At 53.7% G+C, this 14463-nt stretch overlaps 1 protein-coding gene and 1 long non-coding RNA gene across 2 annotated transcripts in view; one reads left to right on the top strand and one right to left on the bottom strand.

The window, feature by feature from the left end:
- The window catches only part of KLHL17 (kelch like family member 17), a 15380-nt gene extending 918 nt beyond the window's left edge, over nucleotides 1-14462 (top strand). Inside the window, exons 2-12 of the mRNA XM_069078390.1 lie at nucleotides 3277-3575; nucleotides 4631-4752; nucleotides 4898-5119; nucleotides 5667-5783; nucleotides 6042-6255; nucleotides 6519-6663; nucleotides 6760-6927; nucleotides 12166-12254; nucleotides 12361-12434; nucleotides 12777-12958; nucleotides 13232-14462. Coding sequence (XP_068934491.1) covers nucleotides 3277-3575; nucleotides 4631-4752; nucleotides 4898-5119; nucleotides 5667-5783; nucleotides 6042-6255; nucleotides 6519-6663; nucleotides 6760-6927; nucleotides 12166-12254; nucleotides 12361-12434; nucleotides 12777-12958; nucleotides 13232-13460 — 1861 coding nt within the window. The 3' untranslated portion in view covers nucleotides 13461-14462. The remainder of the gene's footprint in view (nucleotides 1-3276; nucleotides 3576-4630; nucleotides 4753-4897; nucleotides 5120-5666; nucleotides 5784-6041; nucleotides 6256-6518; nucleotides 6664-6759; nucleotides 6928-12165; nucleotides 12255-12360; nucleotides 12435-12776; nucleotides 12959-13231) is intronic.
- LOC138153976 (uncharacterized) lies at nucleotides 11399-12807 on the bottom strand. Its single transcript, XR_011166518.1, has 3 exons — nucleotides 12670-12807; nucleotides 12134-12195; nucleotides 11399-11888 (listed from the first exon to the last, which is right to left on the bottom strand). It is a non-coding gene; the product is annotated as an uncharacterized lncRNA (long non-coding RNA).
- Nucleotide 14463: the final 1 nt, after the last annotated feature.

The following is a 14463-nucleotide window of genomic DNA, read 5'->3' as shown; positions in this document are numbered from 1 at the left end:
CCCCCCATCCTGGATCTCCCAGCCCTGTCTAACCCTGTATCAGTCTGAGGCCACTGCAGACAGTGCCTCCCACCAGGTTGGATGCCCCCAGGCCCTCCCCTTCCCCATTGGTGCCCTAGCCCAGGCCAGACTTGTTAGTCTAGGTCACAGACCTGCCCCATCCAGCCCACCCCCCACCCCCCATCACAGTCTGGGTTCACTCAACCCCTAACCTGGTCCAGACCTGCCAGGCTGAGGTCACTGCGGGCTCCTGGCCTAGCCCTTCTTTCTCTCTAATCCATGTGTTCCTTTAACCTATCCCACGCTGGCCCCTCAGGCCCAGCCCCTCTCCTTATCACAGCCCAGCCTTCCAGTCCTGGGCCTCCCAATTCCCAACTCAGAAGAGCCTTCCCAGGCTGAGGGCTATGCTGAAGGGCTGTCCCATGATCACAGCCCCTTTATTTCCTGTCTTTCCTGAGACCTCCAATCCCAAGCCTTCTGACCCGGCCCAGCTGGAGCTCACTTTCCAGCCCCCATTCCCTGACCCACCTGTCTCCATCCACCTCGAGCATCTGAGCTCCTTAATGTTGTCCCTCCCAGCCCACCTGCCCCCTTTCCCAGTCTGAGCCACCCCACTTTATGCCCCCTTTGCTCCTTTTCAAGGTATGAATCCTTGAAATTCACCTCATAGTGACCAAACTGTTCCCTCAACCCATTCCTGAGTCCTGGCCCCCTTTTAAGGCAAGAGTGTGGGCTCTAATCCTGTTCCCCCACCTATCTGTCCCCCTGTAAGCCTTAGGCTTTCCCCATACCCCAATTCATAAGAGGTCCCTAACCCAGAACAGCCTAGGCCCCCAACATAGCCCTGTCTCCAGGAGTGAGGATAATCCAAGTGTCCATGTCCCAACCCTCTTTGATCCTGTGAACTCCAAGAATGAATGCAACCCTCAGATGACTACCAACCTATCCCAGATGTATGTAGCTCAGGCCTCTCCTTTCCATAACCCTCTGGCCCTTCCCCAGCCTATCCCAGGCTCTTCCCCCAGGCATAAATGTCCCCCACCCCCTCATTCCAGCCCCTGCTCACTCCCCAACCTTACTGATGCCCTCCTTAACCAACCACCCTGGCCTGGACTCCTTTGACCAATCCCTGCCCCCAACATAGCCAAACTTATGTACCTGAGGCCTGAATGTCGACCCCCCTCAAACTCCCAGATTGGGTCCTATGATTCCTAGTACCCTAAAACCAGCCCAGCCCCCCAAGATGTGCTGTGTCCCTGGATTCTTCTAACCAGCACCCCCCTACCCCTGGGGAGAGAAGATAATTTGGTAGGGGGGGACACCCTAGAGCTGGACCCATTAATGTAGAAGGCAGCCTCCAGCCCCTGCCACCCTGCACAGATCATGCTTGTTGGGGAATGACAGGGTCTGCGGCAGTGGTCAGAGGCTGCCTTAGAGCTGGGAGGCCTGGGTTCGAGCCCCACCACTGACAGGGGCTGGCCAGCTGTGGGACTGTCTGCTGGGCATGTCATTTCCCTGGAGCAGCTAAGGCCACAGGACTCCATGGTACAGATGAATGGCTGGCATGCATTGGTAGAGGAAGTGTCCACACTGGACAAAAAATGTTAATCCACATACGTGTTGGTGTCCAGACACATGCACAGGCATGACTGGGCTTGCATGTGCACAGATAGCCCCACGCGTGTAGGGTTGCGTGTGGTTACCCGTGCCCAGCTGTTAGGTTGGGTCCTGCTTCTGGGCCCTGGGGGCCGGGCTGTCGCCCCTCCCTTTCTTCCCTTTGGCTGGGCCTTCTAGTTGGCACCTTAAGAATTCTGACAACAGCCCTGTGGGCAGAGGCTGTCATCCTGCGGTATAGATGGGGGAACTGAGGCAGACAGGTGAAATTACTTGTCCAGAGTCACGCTGTAAGTGAAGAAGGAGGGTTCTGACCCAGGGTCTTGTGTAGAACTGGTGAGTTCTCTTTCCCCTTGGAGGAAGGGTCAGGGCTGGAGAGCAGAGTGGGCAATGTTGCTGGGGGCTGGACTGAGCCCTTTGCCAGTAGGAGAGAATTGGGTGTATGAGGATGGAGAGGAGGAAACATGGGGGCTAGCTATGGAGAGCCTTGAATGCCGAGCTGAAAAAGCTTGGGTTTGGGCCTACAGAGAAGGAAGGCACCATCCTAGGTCACTAGTAGTATCCCCCACTGCTCCACTGGGGAAATGCTCTCTGGGCCATAGAAGGCTGATGACGGCCCCCTCTGGACTGCATTTTCCAGGGGTTAAGAAAAGCTTTAGGAGCAGCTAGGTGGCCCCATGGAGCCTGGAGGCAGGAAGACTCATCTTCCTGAATTCAAATCTGGCTTCAGACACTTCCTAACTATGTGACCCTGGGCTAGTTACCTAAAAAAAAAAAAAAATCACTGTTTGCCTCAGTTTCCTCAGCTGTGGAGAGGGGATTATGATAGCATCTTCCTTGCAGTGTTCTTATGATGACCAAATGAAATGATATTTTTAAGTGCCTGGAACATAGTAGAGCTTAATAAATGCTAACTCCACTCCATACCCCCAGGCCATCTCCCTGCCTCTGCCATCACTTCTCCTCCTGCCTTTGAACCCTGAGCCCCCATTCTGCCCCATCCTGTCTTATTCTCCTTCCTGTGTGGTGTCCTCCCCATGCATGACTCAGGGCCCTCTCCTGCCTGCCTCCTCCTTCTGTCCTGTGGCTGAGCCAGAGGATGGGTACCCAGGAGGTCTCAGAACCCCCGAGCATGAAGGATCTTGGAGAGTGGTGCTCTGTGTGTGTGTGTGTATGTGTGTGTGTGTCTCTCTTTCTGTCTCTGTTTCTCTTCTCTCTCTTTCTCTCCTCCCCCATGGTTTAAGTGACTTGCCCAAGGTCACACAACTAGTGTCTGAGGTTGGATTTGAACTCGGGTCCTCCTGACTCCAAGGCCTGTGCCCTAGCCGCTGTGCCACCCAGCCACCCCTTTGGTCAACCATCTTGGCCCATGGGCTGGTCTTGCTTCAGATTCTGTGGTGGATGAGGAGATGGGGGCACAGAGGCCACAGGGAGATCCTGGCATCCATCTGAGGAGCCCACATTCTCTTGAGGGAGACAGCACATACACACGTGAGCGGCACAGAGAACACATGCCAAGAAAGGGGTCCCGCAGCTGGTCAGTCATAGGGGAGGGCTGGAAGCCAGGTCTCGCGCATCCCCACCTGCTCCCCTCCTCCCTGGTGCTCAGCCCTGTGCCTGCTCGGCCGGCCAGTGGGAGTGACCGGCCACCTTCCGTTTCAGGGTACTCAGTGCCGATGCCGCGCCTCGCCCCCACGGTGAGGCGGCCGAGAGAACCCGGCCGCGGCCGGCCCGAGGCCCTGGGGGCGCCGTGGAGGGCGCCATGCAGCTCCTGACCCGCGAGGGCCACAGCATCGCCCACAACTCCAAGCGGCATTACCACGACGCCTTCGTGTGCATGAGCCGCATGCGGCAGCGGGGGCTGCTCTGTGATATCGTCCTGCACGTGGGCACCAAGGAGATCAAGGCCCACAAGGTGGTGCTGGCCTCCTGCAGCCCCTACTTCCACGCCATGTTCACAAGCAAGTACTGACCCAGCCCAGAGCCAAACCCCCTGCCCTTGGCCTGCCCAGCCCAGAGCCGGACCTCCTGCCCTGATGTTGACCTTGGCCTTCCATGCCCAGCCCAGCGGCCCACCGTCGGACCTCCTGCCCTGACCCTGATGGCCTGCCCAGCCTAGAGTCAAACCTCCTGTCCTGATGCTGACCTTGGCCTTCCATGCCCAGCCCTGAGCTGAACCTCCTGCCTGACCCTAACCTTGGCCTTCCCTGCCCTGACCTTGGCCTTTCATATCTAGTCCAGACCCTAGCCTTGAGCTGGTCCTAACTAACCTAGGCCTAGCTGGCCTTCTACCCTCAAGTTCAGTGTCCCCTTATCTACTAGCCCCTAGCCCCAAGCTGAATCCATTTCCAATGCAGGTGTTCCCCTTCCAGTCCAGCCCTGGGCCAGGCCTTCCCTGTACCCTCACATCCCCTCCCCTGGGGCCACACCAGACTTTTTCCTCCTGACCTGTTGCAGCCCTGGGGCCCAAGGAGAACTTCTGCTTCCCAAGCTGCCCAGCCCAGACCTCTTTCCCTTAGCTCATCCTCCAAGCCTGAGTCCCCTGGTCCTGCCCCCACCTCCCTGAGATGAGAGAGGACAGAGGCAGGGGCTGCATGTGGGAGGAGCCAAGGAAGGAGGGCCTTTGGTCAGGGCCTGGAAGGCTCTCCACATTGTGGGTGTCCCTGTTGATGGCTGATTGAGGAAGAGTCTCTTCTCAGTGTGAGGGCCTCAGACAGACTGGAGAAACTTCTGGGGTTGATGCTGATGAACTTGGGGGTCTCTGATAGAATTGAAGGGCTCTCCACGTGAGGCCTTTGGGGTGGGGGAGTTGTTTAATGAATTGGGGGTGTGGGAGTCTGATCAGTATAGGGGATTTTAGTGACTATGGGCTCTGAAGAGGTTGGGAAGCTTGAAACATTGTAGGGAAGGGTCTGAGAAGATGGAAGATCTCTCAGGGTGGGTAAGAGGGCTGTGGGGCGGGGGGGGAGGGGTGGTTCTGATGGGGCCAGGAGCTCTGACCAGGATGTCCCTGCAGATGAGATGAGTGAAAGCCGCCAAACACACGTCACGCTGCACGACATTGACCCCCAGGCCCTGGAGCAGCTGGTCCAGTTCGCATATACAGCTGAGATTGTCGTGGGGGAGGGTAACGTGCAGGTGAGGCTGGCTGCCCACTCCCCTCCCCATCACATACCCCACCCAGGCCCTCTTATTTCTCATGCTCCAGCCTGCTTCGACAGCCCCTGCCCCCAGACCCCATCCCCCTCCTGCCCCCAGCTGCTGTCCACCCTCACGCCCTCAGACGCTGCTTCCCGCCGCGAGCCTCCTGCAGCTGAATGGTGTGAGAGATGCCTGCTGCAAGTTCCTGCTGAGCCAGCTGGACCCATCCAACTGCCTGGGCATCCGGGGCTTTGCCGATACCCACTCTTGCAGTGACCTTCTCAAGGCTGCCCACAAGTATGTTCTACAGCATTTTGTGGAGGTGGCTCGCACTGAGGAATTCATGCTTCTCCCACTGAAGCAGGTACTATCTCTAGGGACCCCTCCCGAGAGCCCCCTGGGATCCCTGGAACCCCAAGAGTCTACAGCAAATCAGCCCATCAAACTACCCCAGGCATCATCAGGACCCCCAGATTCCACAAAGAACCACAGTCCTTCCATGAGACACCCCAAGATGTCTGAAGGCCCCCTGAGCCTGTGAAGGCCTGAGGGGCCCCAAAGACACCCCAGGCATCCCTGGGACCCTCAATCCCACAAGGATCCAGAGATCCTCTCAGAGATCTCCCCCATGTTCCTAAGGTTCCCTCCTCTCTGCTTACACAAGAGATGCCCTAGACTTCCCCAGATCTCTCCAGATGCCCTGGAGACACCCTGGAGCAGAAATAGGGAGCCCATCCTCAGGGTACCACTAGTAAGCCAGATCTGGGAGGGTGCTGGTTTGGTATGAGCCAATTCAGCCTGACCCAAGGAGCCCCTCTTCTAGGAGGGCTGAAGCCCTGTCCTGGGGAGCCCTGGTGGTGAAGGGAGAGAGGGCTTGGGCCTGTCCTGGGGAGTTCCCTCCTCCTCCTCAGGTGCTAGACCTCATCTCCAGTGACAGTCTCAATGTGCCCTCAGAGGAAGATGTTTATCGAGCTGTCCTGAGCTGGGTGAAGCATGATGTAGATGGACGGAGACAGCATGTGCCCCGGGTGAGGGGAGCCCAGCCTGTCCCCCTGTGGCCCATCCTCTGCCCCCCTTTCCTCTCCTGACCCATTCTCTGACCTCCTGTCTTATGCTGACTCGTCCTGTGTCAGCCTGTCCTTCCTGAGATATCCTGTGTGTGTGTGTGTGTGTGTGTGTGTGTGTGTGTTGTGCTTGTCCCTCATCTCTGGGGAGACGGGGGATGCTTATCACCTGGTCTGGGGGGAGGGGGGAGGTTCTGGCCCTGCCTGACCCCCTCCCCCCAGCTGATGAAGTGTGTTCGACTGCCGCTGCTGAGCCGGGATTTCTTGCTGGGTCATGTGGATGCTGAGGGCCTGGTCCGACACCATCCAGACTGTAAGGACCTGCTCATCGAGGCCCTTAAGTTCCACCTCCTGCCAGAGCAGCGCGGCGTCCTGGGCACCAGCCGCACGCGGCCGCGGCGCTGTGAGGGGGCTGGTCCTGTACTCTTTGCAGTGGGTATGTATGAGGCTGAAGGTTGGCCTGTGGGAAAGAGGAGAGGGAGGCAGCCCCAGGGGCCCTGAGAGGGCAGCCAGCCCCACTGTTCCTGTGAGATTGAGTAGAAAAGAGGGCTAGGGGTCAGACCTGTGCTCCTTGCCATGGTTGTGGGCTGGAGCTCCCATATCCTGCTGGGGCACAAAGCTGCCCCCTGCACTCTTCCTGGGGGACACTGGGCCTAAAGGAGGTGGGCTGGAGACCCTACATCCTGACCCTCTCCCCAGGTGGCGGGAGCCTGTTTGCCATCCATGGGGACTGTGAGGCGTACGATACACGGACAGACCGCTGGCACATGGTGGCTTCTATGTCCACACGTCGGGCTCGAGTGGGTGTGGCTGCCATTGGGAACAGGCTGTACGCTGTGGGCGGGTAAGGTGGCCTTGGAGGATACCTGGGTAGGGATGGAGGCTGAGACCACCCACAGCAGACACTGACCTCTCTCTCCACTCCACCCTTGACCCCAAGCTATGATGGGACGTCTGATCTGGCCACTGTGGAGTCCTATGACCCTGTCACCAACGTCTGGCAACCTGAGGTCTCCATGGGGACTCGTCGAAGCTGCCTGGGTGTGGCTGCTCTCCACGGGCTCCTCTATGCTGCTGGCGGTTACGACGGGGCCTCCTGCCTCAACAGGTAGGGACATTCACGAGGCATCATGGGTGATTCTGGCCATAGGTCCCAGGCATCACAGAGTTAAGTCTTTGGCCCTTTCCTGGGACATCATGACCTTCTACCCTCACCACTCCACTGGAAGGAGGGAAGCTGTCCATCATTCCTCATTTATTAAGCATCTACTATGTGTTAGGCACTGTATTCAGCAAAGACAGAAATGAAACTTCCCTGTTCTCGAGGAATATACATTCTATAGGGCGTGAGTAGGAATGAGCCACAAGGCATACATGGGACATCTATAAATAAATGTGCGTGTGCTTGTGTGCGCACATGTGCCAAATAAATGCCAGGGCAGGGGAAGACTGCTGCCCAAGCGGTCCCAGAAAGGAGGGAGCCCAGCTGAGCTCTTATGGTGGAAGCTTGGAATTCTAAGAGGTGGAGATAAGGAAGTGGTGCCTTCCAGGCCTGGAAAGGTGCAGATGGGAGATGGGAATGCTGGGAAGCCAGGATGGCCAGTTTGGATAGACCCAAGAGCGCATGAAAGGAGGTAATATGGAATAAGCCTGGAAAGTTAGACTGCACCCCAGTTGGGGAGGATGTTAAATGCTAAACAAAGGGGTTTGGGTTGGTACTCGGAGATTATCAGAGGCCACTGGCTTTTACTGAGTATGGTCAGACTTGTGCTTTCTTTGGCAGCTGCATGGAGTAAGCTTTGGAGAGATGGAGAGACTTGACACAAGACGATCAATTAGGAGGTTATTGTATAGGCCAAGAGAGGAAGGAGGGAAGGGAATAAGCATTTATTAAATTCCTAATGTATGCCAGGCACTGTGCTAAGCATCTTACAAATATGATTTCATTTGATCCTCATGACAACCCTGGAAGGTAGGTGCTATTGTTAGCCCTATTTTACAGATGGGGAAACTGAGGCAGGCAGCCATTAAGTGACTTGCCCAGTGTCACCCAGTTAGAAAATGTCTGAGGTTGAATTTGAACTCAGGGGTCTTCTCAACATCAGGCCCAGTGCCCTATACTCAGAGGTGATAAAGAACTGATTTTGAGAGTAGAGAGAAGGAGATAGACTAGGGATGTTTGGAGGTAGTTGTTGTCAATTTTTTTAGTTGTTTGCGACTCTCCATGATCCCATTTGGGATTTTCTTGGCAGAGATACTGGAATGGTTTGCCATGTCCTTCTCCAGATCATTTTACAGAGGAGGAAACTGAGGCAAATAGGGTGAAGTGACTTGCTCAAGGTCACACAACTAGTAAGTGTCTGAGGTTAGATTCAAACTTAGGTCTTCCTGACTTCAGGGCCAATGCTCTATGCACTATGGTGCCACCTAACCGCCTCTTGGAGGTAGAATTGATGAGATTTGGCCACTGTTTGGACAGGACAAGGAAGAGGAAAGTGTGTAAAAGGACTCTGAGTGTGTGAACCCCTTAACAGAGAAGAGAAAGTTTGCAAGGGGAAAGGTAATGAATTCTGTGTTGGAAGTGTGGAGTTTGGGATACCTGTGGGACATCCAATGGGCAATGTCCACTTAGGCAGTTGGAAATGCCGAGCTGGAGCTTAGGAGACTGGGGCTGGATATGTAGATTTGGGAGTCACAATTTTGGTTTGCTTCAGTTTGTTCAGCTATAAAATGTTCAGCTATTACCAGTTGCTCAGCTGGTTTCTGATGCCCCCAAGTCTGGGCCTGCAGAGGGCCTTCCTTCACGAGAACCTGTGAGCAGATAGCCCCTCTTAGGAGATGAGTTTGTAAATCAGGGGCCAGTGTGTTTAGCTCCACCCAGAGATGGACTGGATAGGCCAGACATAGGAACTTCTGGGACATTAGTGAGCTGTGAGGGCAAAGGGAACTCACTGGCTGGAGAATGCAGCTGCTCAGCGGCCTTCTTTCCCAGGCAATGCTGGGGACACTAGCCTAGCTTCTTTCCAGGGTTCATGAAGACCCCACCCCCTGCATTGCCTTCTGATTCGACACCTCAGACATGTTGCAATGCACTGCCAGGCCTTCCTCAAGGGAGCCTGGGAGACACCCAGTATCTGGATTAAGACTGGGAGTCTGTTCTTAATTGGTTTCAGGAGACACCCAATGCCATTTGTACAAGCCATCTCTAGAAGACAGTGCACCCGAGATGTCCAGAGTGACATGTTTCCAATATTGTCTCTAGATTCTGGGGCCCTGTCTCTGTGGGGGGCCCTTAGCCCACACCCTGCCATGCAATGAGTGAGGTACACTTTCATTCATTTATCTATTCCTTCATTTATGGTAGTGTTTGAGTACTTATTAATCCTTAATTGTCATCAATCCCTGCTTAATGTAGCACTCCCTTTATACCTAGAACTCATTAGACTGATTTTCTTTTTAAAAATCCTGGACCTTAACTCCCCCCTCCCCCAGAAAAAGACATTTTCATGTCCAAAACAGAATAGAAAAGACGGTTCCATGTGAAACTGACTCTCCCACACTCTTTCTAACCCACTCTAATACTTATATGAGATTCAGGCCCTCTTTGGACCTTCAAACCTTCCTGTCAACAGCCCTTCCGCAATTCCCAGAATCTTGAGATTTAAAGTGGAAAGAGATCTAAAAGTCATATTTAATGGAGTCCCCTCCTGAGGACCAGGTAGTTAGTTCTGATGTTCATTGTGGCAACTGGGTGGGCGCCACAGTGCACAGAGCGCTGGGCCTGGAGTGAGGAAGACCCGAGTTCAAATTGTGCCTCAGACACTTAGTAGCTGTATGACCATCGGCAACTTGCTTAACCCTGTTTGCCTCAGTTTCCTCATCTGTAAAATGAGCTGTAGAAGGCAATGAGAAACCGCTGTAGTATCCTGGTCAGGAAAACTCCAAAGAGGGACACAAAGAGTCAGAGGTTTAATAAGTGCTTATCCCTTTTCCTGTTGTTCTTCCCAGCTACTGGCCTTGCAAAATTCTATGATAGAATTTCAGAATTGGAAGGGGCAAGTACAAGTGAAATAACATGGGTAAAGCCCTTTGCAAATCTTAAAGTGTTCTAAGTTTTATGGATAGCCTCTAAACCTGTGATTTTACTGATGTGAGGAATTCCCAGGGGAGGAAGCTCCCTCCACCAAAGCAGGTTTCACCTTCTCTGCTATTTTTAGTCTCTGAGTTGCCAGGAACAGAGAGGTGAGGGGACTGGCCCAGTGTCACACAGGATGTTCCCTTGAAGGATGGCATGTTTCCCTCTTACTGCCTCAGACAGATGGCCCTTTCTTCTTCCCTACTCAGCATTCTCCCACATGGTAAAAAGAGGAAGATCCTGGTCCTGGCAGACGAGTCTACGCTCTCCTGCCTAACTCTGCTTCCTTTTTTCTAGCCAGAAGGAATTTTCTTGACTGTCTTATTCATTTTTTTTCTCTTTGTAAAAGAGACTCCCCTTAAGATAAAATGACCATGTCCTGAGTACTCCATCTCTGGGCTCTGGACGTTGTCTCTGGTCATCCTCCATGCCTGGAATGCTTTCTGTCATCCACTCCACCTGCTGACTTCTCTGGCTTCCTTGAAGTCCCAAATTAAAATCCCACCTTCTAGAGGAAGCCTTCCTGCCCCTCTTTATCCCAGTGTCTTCTCTCTTTTAATTATTTCCCATTTATCCTGTCTAGGGCTTGCTTCATCTATGTTTGTTTCCATGCTGTCACCCCGCTTAGATCGGGAGCTCCTTGAGGGCAGGAGCTGTCTTTTCCCTCTTATTGTATCCTCAGTGTTTAGCATAGGGCCTGACAAATAGTAGGTACTTCATAAATGTTGATTGATTGATTGATCCCTAAGCCCTAGGGATACAAATAAGAAAAAGGAAAGACTGGCCTGGCCCTCAGAAAGCTTACCTCTGATTGGGAGGTGTGGTGGATGAGGGTGGTGGGGTCAAAACCAAAGCCAGGTGAGAAGCTGGCATTTTGATCCTTCTGTAAAGGGAGGCTATGGGAGGAGGCTCCTTATCCAGCCCTGCAGGAGCAATAAGGGTATTCAGCAGGTGTGAGCAGCAAACTGAAGTAATCCCCATAATGATGATGTTCCCTGAGGATGATGACCTCCTCCCTCCCTGGGTGGTTTTGGGGTGGGGTGGGTTGCTTTTTTTCTTTGGAGGGGGGAGGGCAGGGCAACTGGGGTTAAGTAACATGCCCAAGGTCGCACATCTAGTAAGTGTTAAGTGTCTGAGGCTGGATTTGAACTCGGGTTCCCCATCTGTAAAATTGGGGGTGGGAGAGTAGGGTCAGTAACCTCAAAGGTCCCCCCAGCTGTAGCTCTTCCCAAGGAGCTGGGCCCATACCCTCATCCCTTTCTGTGGGATGTGGGCTCCAGTTCTTCCCATCTTTATGGGATGTGTGTATACAGTTTTAATTCTGATTTCCCTTTGGGTCATTTCACGTAAGTCCTGCCGTGTGTCTTCATGCTCCATGTTTGTCATTTTTATGTGAGATTCCATTCCATCCACCTTCCATAATGCACACATAGGTTGTTCCCATTTGTTTATTTTGCAATTATAATGAGAGTAATTAGGAAGAATTTTTTTTTTTGTAAACACACAGGCCCCTTTTTTCTTTTTATAATGTTTTTGGACCAAAGTTCTAGCAGTGGAGCCACTGGGTTGAAAGATACAATGCAAATCAGTTCTGTGAGTCACTGCAGATTGCCACATGGCTGTTCAAACTATTGACACTGCAGTACCACCAACAATGTAGTAGAGTACCTGTTTCCCTACAGCCCTGCCAGCATTTGGATTTTATCCTTTTAGGGAGTAAATTTTTTTTTCTATTTAAGTTGATGAAAGTTTGTATCTTAAACAAGGGGTCCCTTTTTCCAAGTTTCTTTGAAGTTCCAGTCAAGTTAGGTAGAGTGGTACAACTTCACAGTGATATCACTGTGTAGAAAGGCTGTTGGCTTCCATTCCTGGCTATTCCTATCTGTGTGACCTTGGGCCAGTCACCTTCCCTCTCTGGGCCTCAGTTTTCTCATCTGTAAAATAAGAGCATTGGATTAGACAATCCTTGAGGTCTCTCTCAGTTCCGCACCTTCTGATCCCACAAGGTCGGGGTGTTTTTAAATACACTCAAGTTTCTTTAAGTAAAGTCTTAAAGTAGTTTTGTCCATTGTATGAATAGAAAAGCAATGGTCTGCTGGGAATATCTCATGCCGAGGGTTCTGGTGGCTCAGTGGCTGGGGGAGGAGGAAGTCAGGGGCTTGATTTCTGTGTCCTGTACCTGAAAACCATCTTCCTTCTCGGTGACCCCAGTGCCGAGCGCTATGATCCTTTGACGGGCACCTGGACGTCCATAGCAGCCATGAGCACGCGGAGGAGATACGTCCGTGTGGCCACACTTGGTGGGTAGCCCAGAGCCCCCAAACCCCAACATCTTCCCTCCACTTGACCCAAGATCCCAGGTAGTGTTTCCAGCATCACCTATTTCTAAGTGACTTTATTCCACAGATGGGAATCTCTATGCTGTGGGCGGCTATGACAGTTCCTCCCACCTGGCCACTGTGGAGAAATATGAACCCCAGGTACACTTCTCCCCTTCCCCAAGCCCCACTGCCCCCCATTGCCCTCCTCCCCTGTCTCTAGGCAGCCATCCCCAGGTGGTGTCCCCTCCTGTCATAGCTCAGCAGTGGAATCACCTTCCCCAGTACTAAGCTGTTCCTGCTCTGGCCCCCCCCTTACCCTAGAGGTGAGGGGAAGGGGCCTGAGAGGAAGGTGGCACAGCTCTCCTCCCACTTGGAAGGAGCATACCCCCCTCACCTTTTTTGCTCCTTCCTTCTGTCCCACCAGAACAATTGTACAGGGTGAGGGGAGGGTGTCCTGGGTGGGGGGAATGCCCCAAGCTCCCAGCCTCTCAATGTCCCCAGGTGAACACGTGGACACCGATTGCCACCATGCTGAGTAGACGCAGTTCTGCTGGTGTGGCGGTGTTGGAGGGCGCCCTGTATGTGGCAGGGGGTAACGACGGCACCAGCTGCCTCAACTCTGTGGAGAGATACAGCCCCAAGGCCAATGCATGGGAAAGCGTAGCACCCATGAACATCCGCAGGTACGTTCCTTGGCCAGCTGGTGGCAGCCCCCCATGAACAAGCCTCCCCCTTCATGCTTCCTTATCCTTCCTCCCAGAGCCTTCATCAGGCAGCTTAGACTCCTGAGTGTTTTCTGTCTCTGACCTGCAGAGCTTGTGCCTCAGTTTCTCCAAATGGAGTGTCCCTTTGAAGCCTTGTTTCATCTTAACATGTTGCACAAAAAGAGCCTCTCTCCCCTCATCCCCTCTGACTGCCCCCTCCACCATGGCACAATTCGGTGGTTCCCCCCCCAGGAGTACTCACGATCTCGTGGCCATGGATGGATGGCTGTACGCTGTTGGGGGTAATGACGGGAGCTCCAGCCTGAACTCCATCGAGAAGTACAACCCTCGAACCAATAAGTGGGTTGCCGCCTCCTGCATGTTCACACGTCGGAGCAGTGTGGGGGTGGCTGTCCTTGAGCTGCTGAACTTCCCACCGCCCTCCTCGCCTACGCTCTCGGTGTCCTCCACCAGCCTCTGACCCTCAGGGAGAGCAGGAGCAGGCCCCGAGCTCCAGACAGCCAGACCGTGATGGGGCCCTGGGCTGGAGGTGTGGAGACCCCAAAAGAGACAGCTGCCCCCATCCTCAGGGCGTGGAGGACTGGGGCAGGGCCGGCCGACCTCCCCACTGGGCCTCTCGCAGATGCCTTAATGCTCCCCCCATCCCAGGAAGGGAGGAGGAGGGGGCAACTCTTGCCATGGGGGTCTCTGAGCCGCAGAGACATGGGGCACTGGCTCTCCCCTCCCTCCCTGCCCTGCTCCCACCCAGCAAACGGGCCCCAGGCCCTGGAGCAGTGTCTGCGTCTGCCTATGTTTGTCTATTTATGTATTTATTATTATTTATGAGATGTCCCATGGCCACCTCCCACTCCCCTTTTATATTCTTGCTCCCTCTGGGGCATTTGTGAAAGTTGTTTCCTTTGGGAACCAAGCCCCAAGCCTAGGATCCCTCCCAATGAATTCCTGAGGATAGAGAACCAAGGCCAGCTGGAGCCCTACCAGGACAGGCACAGAGAGGCAGGTGCTGAAGGAGACCCAGAAACACACTTGAACTGACAGTGAAGGAAAGCCTGGGACACTGAAGGAAGGATGGTCTGAGGGCTGATGCAGAAGAGACTGAGAGGCTGATGGTAACATAAAGCTGATGGAAAGGCCGGAGAAAAGGTCCGTGGAAACCCTGGAGGGCAGAGAGACTGTTGGGAGACAGCTGGGGGACCCAGCAGGCTCCCCTGGAGAACGGGTGCCCTAGGATGGTCCAGGGAGGGGGCTGTGCAGGTGGACTGGGAAGACTCATTCCTCTGTCTTGTTTCTGTGAAGAATTGTCTGTTTCCTTGAATTATGCACTGAGCTGGACACACGCACACAGATACCCGTGCATATACAGGCATACACATGTGGACGTACCCACCAACATACATGCCTTCGTGCACATTAACACACAGCAATATGAACCTACCTGACCAATAAAAGTTCTTGTACACAGC

This window comes from Petaurus breviceps, unplaced genomic scaffold (genome assembly GCF_028583685.1).
Source record: "Petaurus breviceps papuanus isolate PSGF00001 unplaced genomic scaffold, PetGlider_PUasm1.0 91041, whole genome shotgun sequence".
Lineage (NCBI taxonomy): Eukaryota > Metazoa > Chordata > Mammalia > Diprotodontia > Petauridae > Petaurus > Petaurus breviceps.
This window is presented reverse-complemented; position numbering and strand designations above follow the sequence as displayed.